The sequence below is a fragment of the Alligator sinensis genome, unplaced genomic scaffold, assembly GCF_000455745.1.
Source record: "Alligator sinensis unplaced genomic scaffold, ASM45574v1 scaffold830_1, whole genome shotgun sequence".
Taxonomy (NCBI): domain Eukaryota; kingdom Metazoa; phylum Chordata; order Crocodylia; family Alligatoridae; genus Alligator; species Alligator sinensis.
In genome coordinates this window covers 1,632,862-1,649,870 of record NW_005842309.1, presented here as the reverse complement: position 1 = coordinate 1,649,870, position 17,009 = coordinate 1,632,862, and the positions used below count along the sequence as shown (strand labels likewise).

The following is a 17,009-nucleotide window of genomic DNA, read 5'->3' as shown; positions in this document are numbered from 1 at the left end:
AGGCAAGTGCTTGGTCTGAAGCAGTTAACGAAAGCCTCGTGCATCTGCCCCGGTGTTCTTAGCAAAGGCATTTGATGATCAGTTGTTTCTCTTAGCTGTTGTCCGTAGCCCCCTTATCTACTGCTTGGCACAGACCTGGGACTGGCCATGACCATTCCCATCTCGGGCCCAGCGCTCTGGGAATTCTGCACTTGAGCCTTGATTCCCCGCAGAGGTGGAGGACGCTCTCTGCACACAACTGGTGGAGCTTTCTGCCTGTCCATGTTTCTGTTGCTTTCACTGCTTTGCAAGAAAGCAAAGGACAGTAGCTGTGTGGGCAAGACCCCAGCTAGAAGAGTATAGTCTGTGCTGGTGTAGCATAGCCTTGGAGAGTATGCCAAGTGGTGCTTGGCTTTCCAGAAACTGGATTCATCTTTTAATAATCTTGATTAACATTTGGATTCCACTGCCCCCGGGCGCCGGGTAAGAAATACGGCTGTTTGTACCTACGCATTGGGCTCATAGAGCGAGCGGGCAAAGAACAGACACTTACTCTGGAGAACAATGGGCTGGCACTACAGTTGAATGATCCTCAAGCACAAAGAGAAGAGAAAATGCCGGCAAATGACACAACAGGTTTTCCTTCCCTCTCCTAGGACCAGATTTGCAGTGATCTATTACTGTTCTTTCCTGTTGAACTTAAACTGGGGTTATTTTCACCACTCCTAAACAGCAAACAAAAACCAAACATTAAACAATCTGCTTACAACATGGCAGTGTCATAACGCTTTCTAGTGCTGCTTCCGTGTTGTAACCGGGTGGGGAAAATGTGGTTTGCCTATGCCCCCGAGCTGTTTTCCCCAGACGTGTTTGACAGGGTTTCAGCACATGCCGTCATTTGGGGAATACTGTTAAATGTGATTAATTCCCCCTGCGCACTGTGTGAGCAAGCTTTGTTTAATGGTTAACTGCTTTGGGGAACTCCCAGAGTTGAACCTGACCTCTCCACAGGATGATTTTTGCAACAAAAAGGGTTCTCCGTGCTTGTACTCAGGGAATGAGCTGCTTCTATATTTGGAAGTGGCCCAGCACAAAACAACTTCCTTAAACAAAGCAGTCTTGTAACCTGGACCAGGGAAAAGGCAACGTGAGAGCTGAACTGGGACTGAGAAATGACAGACACTTGATCGGCTCTAGCTTCCCGGTTAAAAGGAGAAATGTATGCTTTGCCACATGGTACCTCAGCAAGCCTGATTTTTCCCGGGCTCATTAACAAAACTAGAAATGCTTTCAAAGACATGTTCTTATTTACTTAAAAAAAAATCAACAGCGCTTAGTAATTGCTTGGCTTTTCTTTCTGCAGCTCCTCAGAACTGAATACATCAGTGACTGAAGGATTATTATGGACCCAGAGTGACCTCCATAGAATAAAAAGTGGCCTTCAGCTCTTCTAACCCAACAGTCCCTCCTTGCTGCCACATCAGACAAGATAAGTGGTGAACAAGAACATGTAGTGGTGGTGCTGATAGTCGATTTTGGTGGAAAGCAATTATTCCTGAGGGGAGAATTTTTAAGACTGCTCTTGTCCATGTATGGCTACTTCTCTAAGTCGGTCTGTGGTTGAGTTCACATGCCTAGTAACTCCAGTATGTTTAACCAGAAAGATTAATTTTTTTGCTCCGATTTTTGTGGAATAAATTTACGACATTGCTTAGTGCCAATACACATTGAAACCCTTCAGCCTTTTTTCCCCCACTTCCTCCCCACCCCCAAATAAACTGTCACCCAATTAAAAGAAAATCTCCCTGGAGCTTGTTTTTTCCTTTTGTATGCAAGGAGGCTTAAGAAAAAAAGATACCAGTACATCAAACTTGAGACTTTTCTTTTTAAGTGAAGCTTATGCTCTAGTGTGTCGTATCACTTAGTAATGTATTGATCTGGATTTCCTCTCAGAGAAGACAAATTTATATTAAGTAGGACTCAATATAAAGGGTAAATTTAAGGCAGTCATCCTGGGGCAGGGGACTGGACTCGATCTTCCAAGGTCCCTTCCAGCCCTAATGTCTATGAAAATCTATGAAATCCTAGCATACATCTGCCAGTGCCCCATGGTCAACTCTCCTTCTAATTGTGGTTGGGCATCTGCATAAAAATCCCAGAAATTTCCTTTTTTCTCATGGTAATTGTGGGATGACATTCTGTAATAGTCCCAAAGGAACCTGCTGTGTAAGGCAGTGCAGAGGGACTTAGCTTACTACTTTTAATTAAAGTTTTCTACTTACCAGGGTCCAGTCATGCTTCTGGTGGGGTCGGTGGAAGTCAGTGCTGTGATCTTCAGTGAAGGCACCAGGCTTGTACGATTCATGGAACAATGTATCTGATGCCTCACTGACTGAAATTTGGCCCCCACTTGGATTTGTACTTCATGTTTTCAAATGAGGAAAAAAAAGTTATCTACTAGAAAGCACTGGCTGGATTTTACTATAAACTCATGCAAAAATTGGGATTTATATTGTGTAACACAAGCACTTATTAGTCTTAACAAATCCATATGCTCAAACTCCTAATACACAAGTGCAGCTAGCACTTTTAAAGCAAAGATTTGTCTTAAAGCTATCCTTCTCCTTCACATTCCAGGTTACCTGTTTTATAGACACAGGTGTGTATAGTATAGGAACATTAACAGCAGGTTGGGTAATTAACTTTCAAGTAGAGAGCTAATCTCCTAAGATTTAAGTCCATTTCAGAATAGGATCCTTGCACATATCTTTGGATGACAAGGGTGTATTTAGTTCTCTGCCCTGCACTTTTCTCGCACACCCCTGTCCTGTGATGGTGCGGTGCCTATTGCCTCAGCCAGACAGCAGAGAACTTTATAAGGCTGCGTGCAGCCTTGACATTATTTCACTAAAAACAGGGGTGTCAGCCAATGTGAATTAGAGACTAAATGTCACAATGCTAAAAGCAGAGGGGAAAACAGGCTAGAAAACAGGTTGAACATGCAGTGTTTATGAAGAACAAATCCTTATCGCTTCATTTCCTTTGTAAGTTGAGAAACTTTGGAAATAGGGTTAAAAACTCCAGTTCTAAATATAAAATAGAAATGGGAAGTAGCGCACATGACCAGTCCATTGAAAGGAGGAGAAACTAGTTTTCTTTACTGCAGCGCTGAATCAGCAATGTATCCCTCAGATACATCTCTGGCTCCCTGACAAACCCAGTCTGGCTTCACAATCTATTAGTGTATCAATTAATGGGTTAATTAAAGCTGCCAAATAACTCATTTGCAATCTGAATCAGCATGATGTGAACTACTGGCAGAGTACTTTGTGTACTTGCATGCCTGTTGTGGTACCAACCTTTATGCATACAACCTGAACTGTGTTAAATTAAATTTCTATGCTAGACTGACAGAGGTGCCACTGATTTTATTTTATTTTTTAATAGGAGCACAGTCTCTGGAGCAGCAAGGTTTCACTGTGTTTAGAGATTATTCTCAATGGATGATTTCATTTACGATTATGTGAGAGTCATTAAAAAAATTCTAACATTAACACTGACTGCCATAGCAAACAGTGAAGCCAAATTGGTTTGCAAAGCATTTTATAAAACATTAAGGTTTTTGCAGCTTAGTATGAATTTGTTTTTTTAACTCCTCATGTACTACATTTTGCAGATTCTACAGTTTTCTGCCTCCATTTGGGGAGATTCCATTCATTGACATAAGTTCTGCCATCTGGTAGGGCTAAATATTAGCTGTGTGTTTCTTTTTATTTGAATGGATGTCTTAATGTTACACACAAAGCAGTTAGCTTATGGAGGTACTGAATTTCTGCTAAAGCTAATCATGCTGTTGAAATACCAGGAGGAATCTCCTTTTTTTAAACAAACACCTGACATCAGAATTTAGAAGGCTAGTGAATTTCAACCCCATAAAATAGTTAAATCTTGAAGAAATACAGACCCCTTTGGGGAGTCTTTGTACACTTACATAAATAAGCGCCTTTACACTGTAGTCCATTGAACTAAACAAGTAACATTGATACAAGACATTCTGTGTGCTTGTAGGGCCTAGACACTTGGAAGTAAAAATACTGGGGGTTTAAGATTTTGTTTGGACAGTGTTCTTTGAAGTAACGAGCTAGAAACAATGCAGTGAAACTTCATGACTTTATTGAGTACATCCATATTTAAAGCATAACATTAAATGTCCAGAACATACAAACACCTGTGCAAACCTGTTATACATAACTGGGGGAAAGGAGAACAGGTCATTATAAAAAAAAACAAAAACCCCCCTATAATAATTTTTCACATGTTCCTTTGAATACCATTAACGCCTTTAAGTACATCAACAGCAGCATGGGCCTTCCCCTTTCCTACCCCTGGGTTCTCTTTGCACCCAATGCAATACGACAGGGCTCAGTTACAGGTTATAAGCCTACTTCCTTTGAGGCTAACTAGATCAGGAGGGAGAGCTTAGTGTGATGTCTAAGCGACTGATAGTGCACTTAACGTTCTTTTGGCTTGAAGTATTGTGGGGCTTTGTATGAACACAGGCATACACGCACCAGTCTTGACAAGAAGAAGCCCTATACAAGAGATGTTGTCACGTGGTGAAAGTTTCAAGCGCAAAAGGTGAGACACGTAATGTTCTGAAAAATGAGAACAGGCAGTAAGGCTGCAGCACTCACGCTTCAGGTAGTCATTTTGGCATATCAAAACGGGGGGCGGGGGCGGACACAGGACGGGACACTTGAATCCTGGAGAACAAGATTCTCACTAAAACCACTGTGGTCCCTGTGAGAAGTGCTTTACTGATCTACTCCTGTTTATCCAGATATTGTAAGGTAAGAGCGAGTCACAGCCTGTCATGACAGTGTGTTATGGCAGCAAGAGGTAGACACCAGCACAAGTGTTACCATCTGCTCCGTGCCTGTTTATTCCATTTTAGTAACGTTCTAAGAATAGGCTCCTGTAGGCAGTTTCTTTTACGCTGTGACTATTTGGATTTTTAATCACTGAAGAACTCCAAAAAGGCAAAGGTTCACATTTTCAGAGGCAAACTGGCTTTAAAAAACATTAGAGAAACTTTGGTGATTTTAATGAGTTTGCTTTAGTTTGTTCTTCTGACCTCTTGCAGAGACCTTCTGTTTTAAAAACAGTTAAATTAAACAATTTTACAAAAAGCTAAGCACATACACCCATGCTAGTGAATGCATTACATGCAGCATCAGGTACAGCATTGCACACTTATTACAGTGATTTACAAAACACCACATACTGGTTTAACATCCATTGTCACTCTTTTGTCATTGAGACTTACATTATATTTGGGTCAACCAAAAAACCCAAAGAGATTTTATAAAATTTTACAACAATTAAACAGTAACGTTTAATTCTACAAATGAATAAAGCAAACTACTGTAGCTCAAGAGACCAACAACAGGACTTACAGTAGTCAAGTAACCTCTATCCACAAACTAATACAACATATGCTATTTACAGAAGCATAAATAATTTAGGATATCATCCCAGAAATACATTTGGTTTGTTCCAAATCATAACGCTTGCCTACAACTGAAGGTTATGTGCTCTTCCATGACATATTACATAAAATAGTTGAGGAAGATAAAGATCAGCAAACTGGGGGCCCTGGGCTGAAGTCCTGGCCCCACCAGAGTCAATGAGTTAACTTCCACTGACATCAGTAGGTGAGGCTTTCATTCCCCCCCCCTTTTCTGCAGTTCCTTATCTTGGACTCTGTTAGTCTTATGGGTTTTATTAAAATATAGATTCTGGAACTGTTTTGTTAATCTTTTAAAAATATTTAAATAGTGTGCTCTCAAAAAGAGCATTTCTACAAAGTCTTATATTTACAGTACAGACAATTATGCTCACCCTGTGTTTCTTAAGATCAACTCTTCTATGTTAGAAGAAATCTAAGCTTAAGTGCTGAAAGTTAATGAATGTCAGTATTTTGAATTGACTTGTAAAGATATCTTAAAACAGAGACATGGATGGCAGAATGATCCGAGTTAAATTGGCTGAACAAGAGACACGAAGCCGCTTTTTTAAAAGTTTAAGTAGAAATTCAACAGACCATTTCTGCAAGGCTTCATCGTCCTTTCTGTCCTGCCAAACACTATAAATGTTCTTGACTCATCTTGGAAAAAACTCGGCTTGAGAGGAGTGCCTGAGAGAAAGGGTATGTTGGATTTACTGTGGTATTACTCCCACCCTTTTCTAAAGGGTCAAGGCCTGAAGACTATTGAATTTACTGTCAAGATGATAAAGTCAGAAAAAGAATCAAAATGACTGGACAGTTTCTATGAAATAGAGCATCTCCATCAACCATCCCAAACCTCATGCAGTAACCTCTGCTCAGTGTTACAAATAAAGTACACACTGAAAGACATCTACCAAACGCTTTGCAAGAGTTTGTATAGTTAGAGAAAAAAGGAACGCTTTTCTACATACATATATTTAATTCCATGCAAGATGGAAAAGGTGAGTGCACAAAAGCCTCTTTTAAACCTAAATCATGTTTATGATTTACCTGTGAAGGACAAAGCAGGTTCTACAGCAATTATATTATCGCTATATTTATAAACACATGCAGCTGATTCATTAACACCAATTTTTACATAAAATTCCATTGCAATAATGCATCTGTTTAATAAATAGACTAAAGATAACTTTATATAATATAATGCTTTTAAGTGTACACACAATATCTGTGCACGCTGTAATAAAGTGGTTTTTGAAAAGTTGTTCTTGTTTGTCTATAAACTACAAGTGCCCATTTTAAATAAAAAGATCCATAATTACCCATGGGCTACTTCCCTGTGACACACAGTGTCACAAACGTTGTGGTGAAAATGCAATATTGAAGTTAATCTAGAGATGGTTTTTGTACAGTTTTTTATACAATCAAGAAAAAGAGATACAATTTGTATCAACAAACAAAAGGTCATTTCTGGTTATTTGAGGCATTGCTCTCAGCTGCTTTTCCCATACAAGAGAAGATAATACAAACTAATTGGAAAGTAAAAATATAAAATGCTGGTTAATAAAAATTGCTCTGAAAGTTGGTCAAAAGTTAAAAATATTTTAAATTATGCGTTGTTTCTGAAGATTAGTTTTATTTTTTTTAACAGCAATGATGTAACTAATTAAAACTTAGTTATTTTTAAACACTCTAGATATGGAGACTCTAGATATGAAGACGACATAATCTTCAAGTGAACTCATTTAAATACATAATGACATGGTCATTATTTAATATGTAAGTAATCTGAGAGGTACCTGTGTGAACACTAGTATATTTATCATGTGTGAAACGATGTGAATATCAAACATACTAGTACATTTGTTGTTTGCACCTGTAACCGTTTTATTGTCTGACATGAACACATTTTGCACATGATAAATAGCCCACAAGATACACAAGATGCAACTGCTACAGTAACACAAGTGAAGGAAGTGATATAATTTTGTTCCTCAGACAAACAAATAACCAAAAAGCAGCATGCAAGCCATTATCAAAACGCCAGAAACAACCCTGACTGCAGCCTCACGTTCCGTGTGTTTCACAGTAAGAAACATTTAGGCAGTGTCACACCTTCTCATGAAGAAACAAAAGGCCATAAACCAGGCCTTCTCAACTTTCATGAAAAAAACTACAGTAGAAGTCAACAAGTCCTAGCTCGAGACATATCGAGTTAGAAATGGTTCAAAATGCTGAAATATACATTGGATTCAAAAAGGGCGTCCAGTCAGTGCAGCTTAAAAAAACCAATAAACGCCTCTTCTGGAGACATTTAGCTACAAAGGTTCCCACCCCTGAGCAAAATACTAGTTGCGCAAACAATGCCACACAAACTTTTTCTTCTTGCCTGTCAAAATAAGAGCTCTAAAAGCCTTCAAGAGGCAAATGCACACCTTTGCGTGGATCTGACGTGCAAAATTAGGCCAGGTTACAGTAAGCCAAAACTGTAGCATCCCTGTTCAGAATTGGCCTCCTTCCCCTTTGAAAAATGTATCTGTCTTTTTGGAGTGTTGTTTTAACATTCCCAGTACCAGCCCTGGCCACAAAACGTGTTGTGGTTTCTGCTAAACAGCACATTCCCACATTGCCATCCATTACCTTCCCCTGCACTTGAGGTTAAGTAATGCATAGTTCATAAGGAGAATGGCAGTCCATATACATTTCACTTTTATTTATAGCCATCCAGGATGCTGGTCATTTAAAATACAATTCATCTGTAATCGTGAAGAGGGAAGCTACACTTTAATTTGTTTTTAATTTACTGAATAGGGCTCAGTCCTGCATTGGGGTGCTGGAGCTTAGAGCTTTGTAGAACTGAGTCCTCATCAGCCAGATCTAAAAGCTAAGAAATATTAACGGTGTTGATGTGTAAGGGGATCAATTAATTTTGGTGGGGTTTTGGGGTTTTGTTTGGTTGGTTGGTTTTTGGGTTTTTTTTGTTTTGTTTTGTTTTTTACAAATTGTGGCTTATTTAAATTGTTGGCAAGCATTTTTCAAAATTATTTGACACTAAGAACTGCAGTGTCAAAGGTCAGCCAAAATCTTAAGAGATGATCCAGGAATGTATAGAGCTTATTTTGAAAGGTCAATTATATATTTATCAAACTGAAACTATACATCCATACATGCAATATAATTGCTAACAATAATTTTGTATGAACAGCTTTGAGACACTAAAAATGTGACATTGTAGTTCTTAGTTAAGTAGTATATCCATGCAATAAGGTATGCACTTCCTGTAAAATACTTTTAAAAATCCCTATATTTAAAATCCTAAAATATTCATTATATTTACAATACAATCTGCTCTTCTATAGGTGCCTTAGAATATACTGAATGATTGGTACAACAATGTACAGAATTGTATATCACAGATTTAGAAAATATTTACAATTTATTTACCCAGTGCCTCGATTCACATTTTCCTCCAGATCGTGTCCCTGGCAGGTTCAACATTATCTTCTTAGGTCCCACAAGGGTTTTTAATGCTTTAACGCCCAGCTCTGAGTTTGGCAACAATCATGGCTGCCAGCTGCTGTGCATCTGTCATGTGAGGATTTTTCTCCATTACTGAGAGAACTATGTTTGCAGGGAAAATATTGCAGAGATTCTTGTATGTCTGATACTGATGTTCTGGGATGATATGCTGTTCCCGTGGCTCACCACACACCCCAACCCAAGGATGCCTCCATAGTTGTTCCATCTTTTCAGGCATGCTTCTTACCATCACTGGTTCATAACATGGTTGCATAAGGTTATTACTCAGTGAATAAGACTGGTAAGAATAAGCATCTGTTGCACATGGTAATGGATCCCAACTAGCATGCTGCTCTCGACAGAGGGGCGGTCGCCTCTGGCGTGTAGGGTTACTTTCATAAAGCCGCGAGTCAGAAATACTGTCCATTCTTGTCATAACCAAGGCACGGCTTGGCTGTGCAGTGGCTGATGGATGCATATTCTGAGGCACAGGGTAGTCTCCTGGACAACTGGACCGTGCTCCAACAACTGGATGCTGGACATGTAGCCCCAAGTGGGAAACAGACTGTTTGCGAGGTGGTAGTTTGGGTTCTTCAGTTCCATAACTCTGAACTCTAGTTAAGGCTTCGTGGTAACCATGGGTAAAAGGCTGAAGACGATTTTGTGATGAAAGCCTATGGACCTTCATGTTGTCTTCTGGACTGGTATCTGCTACTCCCAGATACAAGTCATTGTAAGAGGAATAAGAATCATTACTTGTATGGCTTAAACGACTGTCAGGACAGGGGCTTGAGTTTCTAGCATACATCCCTTGGTCTGCATCTACCCCATAGTAGTCTGTGTTATGCATACTGCTTATGCTCAAGTTGGAGAAATCACTGAGCATGGAATAATAGCCATGGTCTCCCAAAGACTCATATTTGGGATACTGGTCTGTATAGTTAACAGAAGCACCATGGCTATTGGTGACCAGTATAGGAGGATACTGTACACTGGACATATGCTCTAGCGAAGACTTTTGATGGGTGAATTGTGATGAACCTGGCACAGGGCTGCTTGCAGAACGAGTATTCAGTGCGCCGGCAGCATGGCTTTTTGACGGAGGAATTGTTGGTACACTTAATGCAGAAACAAGAGAAGGAACGGAGCTGGCTTCGGACTTCCGAGCTACTGAGAGCTTTTCCTCGGGTTCCACAGCCACTGATCTAATGCTCGGATCCGACTGGCGTTTTGGTGCAATGCGTTTCACTTCAGAACTGATTTCTCCTTTGGAAGTGGATGACCCCATGCCACATTTGGCCAGAGCTCCCTCACTCATGGTTTTCACAGCAGACAGTTTGGCACTTATTCGAAGCTCATCTGCCACTGACCTTTGGGGCTGATTTGCCCGTTCTGGATGGTAGTATTTACATTTGTGTCCATAGGTGCATTTTTTGCCTGCAAAGGAGATATACCCCAAAACAGTTGACCACACAAGAAACTGCATTACATGACCTAAAGAAAGGTACAGTGTTCAATATTGTATAATCCTTAACTATTTTTAGGTCAAATCAAATGCTTATGAAAAAAGAACCTATACAACTCCTTTTTATCTCTAAGGGCGGTCACTGGGTAGGCCTCCTACACACAGCTATGTCAGCACATCTCAGCTGTGAATGACAGTGCTTTTCCTGTTGCTCTAGTAATATGCTCAGTAGTATACAAGGCAGCAAAAAAAAAAAAAAATCTGTATCAGAGTTTACAGAGCACAAGCCTTCCTCCTGGAGTGGAAACTGAAAATTGTAACTTTTCTGTGGGGCAATATCCATGAGGAATTTGAACCCACAGCTTCATGACTGAAAAGCCAAACATCTGAATGTTTTAAACTGTTTGTTTATCCCTAATTCACTTCCAGGTTTTGTTTTTAAAAAGGTATACAGGTGTTAAACTAAAAATAAAAACAAGCATGGAATCTGGATGCTAACAAGAAAACAGGCCAGTTTTGGCTTTATAAAGTCTAATGACAAGATACTAAAATTGTTTACTCAGGTTCTTTTTGTTCATAACAATCTGACTATTGCAAACCTACCATATGGACATGGTTGTTTCTTATGTTCAGGAATAACAGGCCTTTTTCTTAAGAAATTTTCAAGGCTTGGACCATGACGTCCCAAAGGATCATCTGGAGGCATAAATCTGAAAAAAGAGAAAGACACGTACATTCTACTTTCCATTGTGAGCTCTTATTATAAGATTTCATGCTTATAAGGAAAGAACATACTTGTCATTCACAAAGGAATACATTAGCAGCCGTTCCTCTATGAATTTCTTCCACTCCGGCTTCTCATTCTGAAGGTCCCGATAATTGTCATTGGACACAATGATACCATCCGAGTCATAAGCTAGTTTTACAATGAACCGATCATCATAGCAGACCACCCTTCTTCCCTGAACTCTCCGAGATGGGGTAAAGACAAGAATTTTTTCTTTCTCCAATTTACGTAAAATTTCTTGATCTGCAATACAAACGTAAAGGGTTTTAAATAGCTGTGTTAAGAAGTCATTCAGTTTTCACTAACATTTTTTCTTCCCCCACACAAAACCTTTGTGATGAAAATGTGACTGCAATGAGAACAACTGCTCTCCTTCAGATACAGTGATAATGGGAACCAGATGTGGATCCGTACAGACTAATATGGCATTTTTCACGCAAGGTTTTCAAAGCACTTTACAAATATTCAGTAATTAGTCTTTCACAACCACTCTCTCACCCCTCTGTATTGCATGCACTGTATGCTTGACTAGATATGTTATTTTTTATACCTCTCTCTGAAGCATTTATTGTTAAAATTCAGTTGTGAATTATAATAATGTTCTTCCTGCTATTTGAGACTACAGGAACATATGCAAATTTACTGGGCTAAACTCCACGCTGACTTCATGTTACGCAAAGATTTCCTGCAGTTGGAGAAGTCCTTGGCTGCTGGACTGGCAGAAACCTGCTGGAGTAAGACCAAGAATCTGTTCTTTTTTTTCTAAAATGCTTGGCACCGGGAGGAAACATTAATGCTCAACAAGTGGCATTTCAGGCTGACACACATTCTGGGAAGTGCTTTCAAATATCTTTTGTAATGAAAGGTAAAATACTATTTAACTGAACTTATACTGCATCAAAGTTACTGTTGCTCTGAGCTTCAGATGATAATGTTATACCCCTGGGTTTTTTTAACCAAGTAAATACAGTATTTTGCTGCAATAAATGATTAAATCATGTAATGACAAGGGGTTAAATAAGTTTGGAAATGATACCTGTAATTGGTGCATCAGGTCGAGATTGCTCTTTTCTCCACGCGGGTACAAATACAGTGATATCTTTGTGTCCTTTCTCTAGGAACCAGTCAACAGCTAGCTGAATCCCTCGACAGGAAAATCCTTCTTTGTTCCCATGGCTGAAAAAAACAACAACCAACCCATGACAGAATTGTTTACAGCAGTTTTCAGAGCTAATGAAGCACATCTTCTCAGTTACAAGGGTTTTATAAATACATGCTCACAAAAAAGGAAATTTTAGAAAATTTCAAAAATGAAAAGGTTCTTTTCATAAGCTGAAATCTCAAGGCAGAATTCAAAGCTAGTTCTCTCTTTGGAAACCATGTCTCACTTAATAGCAGACAAATTTAGATAAAACATTTAAGACACTTTGCAAACATGGCTCATTATTTAAAATGGCATCATAAGTTTAGGGAAATATGCGTTTTGATGGAAACTATTGAAGACCTCCATCATGCAATCCACTGCACACAAGGAGGCACTGCTGTTATGACAACAGCATGAACTGTAGAATAAAGTCTTAAAAACATTTTAGGAAAATGTCTTAAGCCTTTCAACACCAGGACAGCCCTATTTAACACAGCAACACACTTAAATTCCACTAAAGTAAGTGTCAATTAAGAATGTATTTAACTTGAAACCATATATTTAAGTGCTGTCCAAAACTGACATCAACATTTGACTGATCAAGTTCTCAAACATGAATCTTCCAATGTATTATGCCACTAAGTACGAGTGCATCATTTGCACTTTATAAATAATAATCTTGATATATGAAATATGTTTTTACAACAAGCAAATCAACATTTTTAAAGTGTGCTTTATATAGAAGAGGGACCAGATAATGTGGAAAGATAATTATGACTGCACAAATTTACTGCAATTGAGTCCTTAATATTTTAGTTAACTTTGAAAATCTTGAACTCGATCATGCAATTCTGCATGCCAGAAAAGTAGTTTCTTCAGTTATATTTATTAATATTTTTATTTTTAAAGGTATTCAGTGATTTATTGTTTTGCCTACTGGATGTGCAAATGATTCACAAGCACAGAATTCTTATTAGGTACTCGGTTAGAGTGAAGACCACCTGTATTTTTTTCAAATAAAAAGGTTGTAATTAGTACTGCCTATGAACCCATACAGCAATTCAACTGTTCAAAAGGTCATGAACTCAAATGCCTGTATAGTAAAAATTTCAAAATGTTATAAAAGGCAAAAAAGAAAAAAATCATTCCATATCAGAACAAATCTGAAGTTTTACATTTTACACTTATGAAAAGTGAGACTGTGTGCACTGTTATGTAGGAGATCCAAGTTCAAGTCCTCGCTCTGAACCCAAGAAACCTTTGTGACATTTTGTTAAAACTTAAAAGTTCCCACTAAGGGAGGCCCCCACACCAATATTGCTCCTTGAATTCAAAACCATCATCAAATCCTTTCTATACTAGTTTCAAATAGAACTAAATACATAAATAAATAAATTCACCCCCCACTTTCCTACCCCAGGAACATTTAACACGTCTATGAGATGCACAAACAAGGTAACTGAGGCAAACCTATGATACCAAAATGGTACTCTTGCTGAAGAACTAAGAGGTTCAGATAAACCAACCTCAAAGCACCTGTCACTCAAAAAACAAGTCTTCTGCAACATACAACAAACTTCCTCAACAAGACCCAGAATATTTATCACCTCCTTGAGAAGACCATACTTGCAACTGTGGATGACACTAGTCCATAATGTACATTCTCTTGTACATTAACATCCTGCGCCATTGCTGCCTGCCCAAAATATCTTCAAGAACATGGACTACATGACTACAACCAGAATCTATCACATAAATCAGCCATTTCATTCTTATCTACAACCTTACTTTCTACAACTTACACTTCAAACTATAGGTACAACTACGGGCACAAAGATGGCCTACCCAATATAGCAACTTCATAAGTCACCCTGAAGCGGAGATTTTAGAAAACCGCACCATCAAAGCTGCACTATATTTGCAATACACAGATTATATTTTCAGCATCTGTACTAAAAACTTGGACTTCTACCACAGCTTACTGATTTCTACCACAGCTTCAGCTACCACCAAATTCCATCAAATTCTCGCTGGAATACTCTACGCAAATGTCAGTGTTCTAGATACCACATTCCACATAAAAAATGGCACCCTAGAACCTATTATAAATAAGAAAAACCACCAACCAGCTCTTACCTTCACAAAACTAGTAATTATCCCACACATACCAGGAGAGCTGTTTACAGCCAGGCTTTCAAACTCCACTATCATCGCTGAAAGTACTCATGGCACCTACCTCAAATCTAAAAGCTGTCTTTACCCAGCTAGGGCACTCCAGCAGAGAAATAGACTGCATCATGGAACAAGCCACCCCAATACCCCCTACAAACCTACTACAATACCAAAACATACAAACAAAAAAGCACTGACCACACACCCCTGGTGGTTACAAAGCTCCTAATAAAAAGGATCATCACACAGCCTATACTTGAAGAGGACAAAACCTTGATAAATATTCCCAACATGAACATGCCCCTGTGTAAACAGCAAATGCAAAACTTGTCAGCATACTTCCACAATCAACACACCCTGCAACGAAGCCACTGAAAGTCCTAGAATAGATCCTACACGTCCTTCACAGAATGTGACATGCCTCACCCAGTGCATGACATACCCTCGCGGAAACTACGTGGGTGCAAACAACAACCACTATGCTGCAAAATGAAATCTCAGAAGAATGATGAAAGACAGGAAACCAGTGTGAGAAATCTTTCACAGCAGAACCACTCCATTCCTCAGTCCTTGTACTCAAGGGTAATCTATAACATACCTTCAGAAGATGGGCCTGGGAACAAAAATTTGTAACTTTACCAGATACTAAAAACCATGGGCTGAATACAGATAATGGGTTTCTGGCTCATTTAAATTTACCTTCTCTCTCTGCTAATCTCTGTATTCGACAGGTAATAACACCCGTCTTCCCCCTATGAATGGTCTCATTCTTTTACTTATTTAGGTTATCTATTACAATGGCCCTTTATCTGTTTTTAGCTACTTCCAGTAATTTCTCTTTGCTCCAAGTTTAAAGCCCTGTTCAACTTCTTTAAGTAACCATTTTCATTTACAGATAAAAATAATTTTATTTGGTATTTAGATTGGGCTGTAACTACTTCTTTCCCCAGACTTTGTGCCTGAAAGCTTGTCTACCATTTCTCCCAGCTATACATTGGTTCTATAAAAGACAAAACCAAAGACTCCTTACTTCTTGCAACTTCCCACAAGAAGTTTTGGTTTCAGTGAATCTGCATTGTACAGTAAAAAGTCATATTAACCAGCTATACCTGCAAATGTAGTGGCTGTCCATCTGAATACTATCTCTTTGCTACACTATTGTTCTAGATTACTGTGAAATTCTGTGCTAGATCACAAATAGCATCTGTATGTACAGCAGACCCCCGATTTACGCAAGTATTGCGTTCCGGGGGAATTTCATGCAAGTTGAATTAGACTTTCCCCATAGAAAATAATAGAATAGTGAGGGGTTGCGTATCCCAAACATACCTTAGTCATAGCTTTTTCCCCCCCCTTTTCTCAGTGGAATCACCTTTAGGAGGTGCGTCTAGCGTCTCACCTATGTATCTTGAGATGCCGCTACCACAATGGTGGCACAGCTCCGCTTGATTCTGCCTGCAAATCTTGTGAGGCGTTCGTGTATATATGTGCGTATATATGCGAATCTCGTGAGTGTTCGTGTATATATGTGAATGACACGCATCTCGAGGGGCATTTTCCAGTCCGGGCCCTAATAAAAAAATTATATAAACGCGAGACGCATAAGTCAGAATCGCATAAATTGGGGGTCTACTGTAACTGTTAAGGCAAACTGGATGCTAAGTCAGCGATTGCAGTACGTTTTCAAATTACATCAGGCTTTTAAAAGCTGTAAACCATTCAACCTGCACCTTTTATTTACAGTCAAACAAATGCATGAGGTTCACTCATGTAGCTAAAGTCTAAAATACATAATCAGTCATTGAATCAATGTTTTTTAGGATTTGCTTGTATTGTTACATAGCTATCGTTACTAGTTTCTTCAGTTTCTGAGTATCAAGGAAATATTGCCTTACATAGCTAGGAAATAACCTTTCTGCATATATGAAACTTCATTAGAGATCTACCCAATTCTAAATATGAAGCTTGCTGTTAATGAGACAGTTTTTATTTCTACTTCCCAAATTTGTATTTTATGGTGTACAAAGTAAGCGAGTATTGTTCAGCCAAAAATACAACACTCTGGGTCAGTTTTCCATTTTGGTTTCTATCCAGGCTACACACACTTCATATAAAGTAAACACATACCTAGACTTCCAGGTGCAAATGCCCAGAGCAGTATTTATAATACTTTCTCTTAGATTTCAGACTGTGTTCTTTCAAAATATTAATCTACAATGTACATCAAACAACTTTGATTTATTTTATCTATCCCATAGATAATAAGCACTTGTAAAAGTACAGGATCCTGTGTGCAAATTATGTGCAGGAGAGCCCAGGGACTGAAAAGTTTTCTAGTGCAGCATCACATATTGTTAGGTGCAGGGTTAAAATTCTACCAAGGAAGGTCAAGATATCACTGTACAAACAGTCTCCTACAAGGAACACAGTGTAT

General features: G+C 38.8%; 1 protein-coding gene across 13 annotated transcripts in view; it reads right to left on the bottom strand.

The window, feature by feature from the left end:
- Positions 1-3,860: 3,860 nt before the first annotated feature.
- The window catches only part of ZC3H12B (zinc finger CCCH-type containing 12B), a 91,813-nt gene continuing 78,664 nt past the window's right edge, over positions 3,861-17,009 (bottom strand). For all 13 annotated transcript variants that reach the window (XM_025209829.1, XM_025209828.1, XM_025209823.1 and 10 more), the window contains 4 exons: positions 12,296-12,435; positions 11,268-11,502; positions 11,076-11,182; positions 3,861-10,444 (listed from right to left, as the gene is read on the bottom strand). In XM_025209829.1, the coding sequence (XP_025065614.1) occupies positions 9,021-10,444; positions 11,076-11,182; positions 11,268-11,502; positions 12,296-12,435 (1,906 nt within the window). In that variant the 3' untranslated portion in view covers positions 3,861-9,020. The remainder of the gene's footprint in view (positions 10,445-11,075; positions 11,183-11,267; positions 11,503-12,295; positions 12,436-17,009) is intronic.